This window comes from Alligator sinensis, unplaced genomic scaffold (assembly GCF_000455745.1).
Source record: "Alligator sinensis unplaced genomic scaffold, ASM45574v1 scaffold472_2, whole genome shotgun sequence".
In the NCBI taxonomy this organism is placed as follows: domain Eukaryota; kingdom Metazoa; phylum Chordata; order Crocodylia; family Alligatoridae; genus Alligator; species Alligator sinensis.
The window spans coordinates 1,190,229-1,191,644 of NW_005842378.1; the positions used below are offsets into that span (position 1 = coordinate 1,190,229).

General features: G+C 44.6%; 1 protein-coding gene across 2 annotated transcripts in view; it reads right to left on the reverse strand.

Moving 5' to 3' along the window:
- Positions 1–1,416, reverse strand: part of MYOF (myoferlin) — a 119,403-nt gene that overhangs the window by 108,526 nt on the left and 9,461 nt on the right. For both annotated transcript variants that reach the window (XM_014522619.2, XM_014522618.2), the window contains exon 2: positions 599–654. In XM_014522619.2, coding sequence (XP_014378105.1) covers positions 599–654 — 56 coding nt within the window. The remainder of the gene's footprint in view (positions 1–598; positions 655–1,416) is intronic.

The following is a 1,416-nucleotide window of genomic DNA, read 5'->3' on the forward strand; positions in this document are numbered from 1 at the left end:
GGGTCCCAGGCCAGAAGCTCCTGCAGGGGCTTCTGGCAGAGGGGGGTAAGGCCAGACAGGCCCTGCTGTTGCAGGAGCCCTCTGGGCTTCCCCTGGGTCCTACTGCCCCTGGATCCTGTCATTTTTTACAGGAACCAAAGACAGATAAATATTAATTTTCTAAATTTTTTAAGGGCCCCATGGGCTGGATAGAATGGCCTGGGTCCCAGGCCAGAAGCTCCTGCAGGGGCTTCTGGCAGAGGGGGGTAAGGCCAGACAGGCCCTGCTGTTGCAGGAGCCCTCTGGGCTTCCCCTGGGTCCTACTGCCCCTGGATCCTGTCATTTTTTACAGGAACCAAAGACAGATAAATATTAATTTTCTAAATTTTTTAAGGGCCCCATGGGCTGGATAGAATGGCCTTGCAGGCTGTATTTTGCCCACTCCTGAACTGCATGATAGTCATCTGTTTTTACTCAAATGGTAATCTGATACAATTCTGATAGATCATCCCACTTTGTGCCTACTTGTTTGGCTGTGAACTACCTTATAAGAAAGCATTTCCCTTTATAGAAGTACTGTACTATATACTAAAAAAAAATTATTAAGAGAATAGGTCACCTCGTTCCAAACAGGATTGAGTTCACTATCAATTTTCTTTGTTTTCTTTTTTTCATCTGCAAATGAAAATAAAATGTAATTGTTTATATCTATGAAAAGGATCAAATTATCAAGTAAAATATTTTTAAACTCTTCCCTTTCCTTTTGTGTACGAGTTTTAGCTTTACAGCAAACTTTTTGATCTATTCAGTATCAGTTGTTTCTGTTGCTGAGAATTCCTTTGGAGAGGAATAACTCTTTTAAAACAAGCAAGCAAAGAAATATACCACAAAATGGAAATACCATGGAAGTTGAGGGGCAGGGGGAGGGCTTTATGTGTCCTGTCATTTCTACACTGCCTCTAAGGTGAGCCTGGAAGCGATGTTCAGAAGCACATCCCAAGCCCCCGTGCTCCCATTCAGTATCCACCAAAGCCTGAAAATTAGGTAGTTTAGAGCAACCCTTGAATTTCTCTCTTCCTGGTTTTCTCAGGTATGCTTCTAGGGGTTTTATTTATTATTTTAGCATAACTTTAGCATAATTTATGAAAGGGATCAGCCAGAGACAACAGGCCATATACCATATTTATTCAAATACAAAACAAGGTTTTCTCCCCCCTCCCCCCGCCATTTAACATGAGGAAAAAAGTCCCTTGTTTTGGATCCAAATACAAGGTGGAGGGGCAGGGGCAATGTGTAGGGGTGCACGCACGCCCACTGAACATGGTGGTGCACCCCCTACAAAAAGGCACCACCAACACTGTCAGTGGCACCTCCCTGCTGGTCGCCACTCACCACCCCCCTGCTGACACTGTTGACAGCATCTGCGAGTGGTCCACG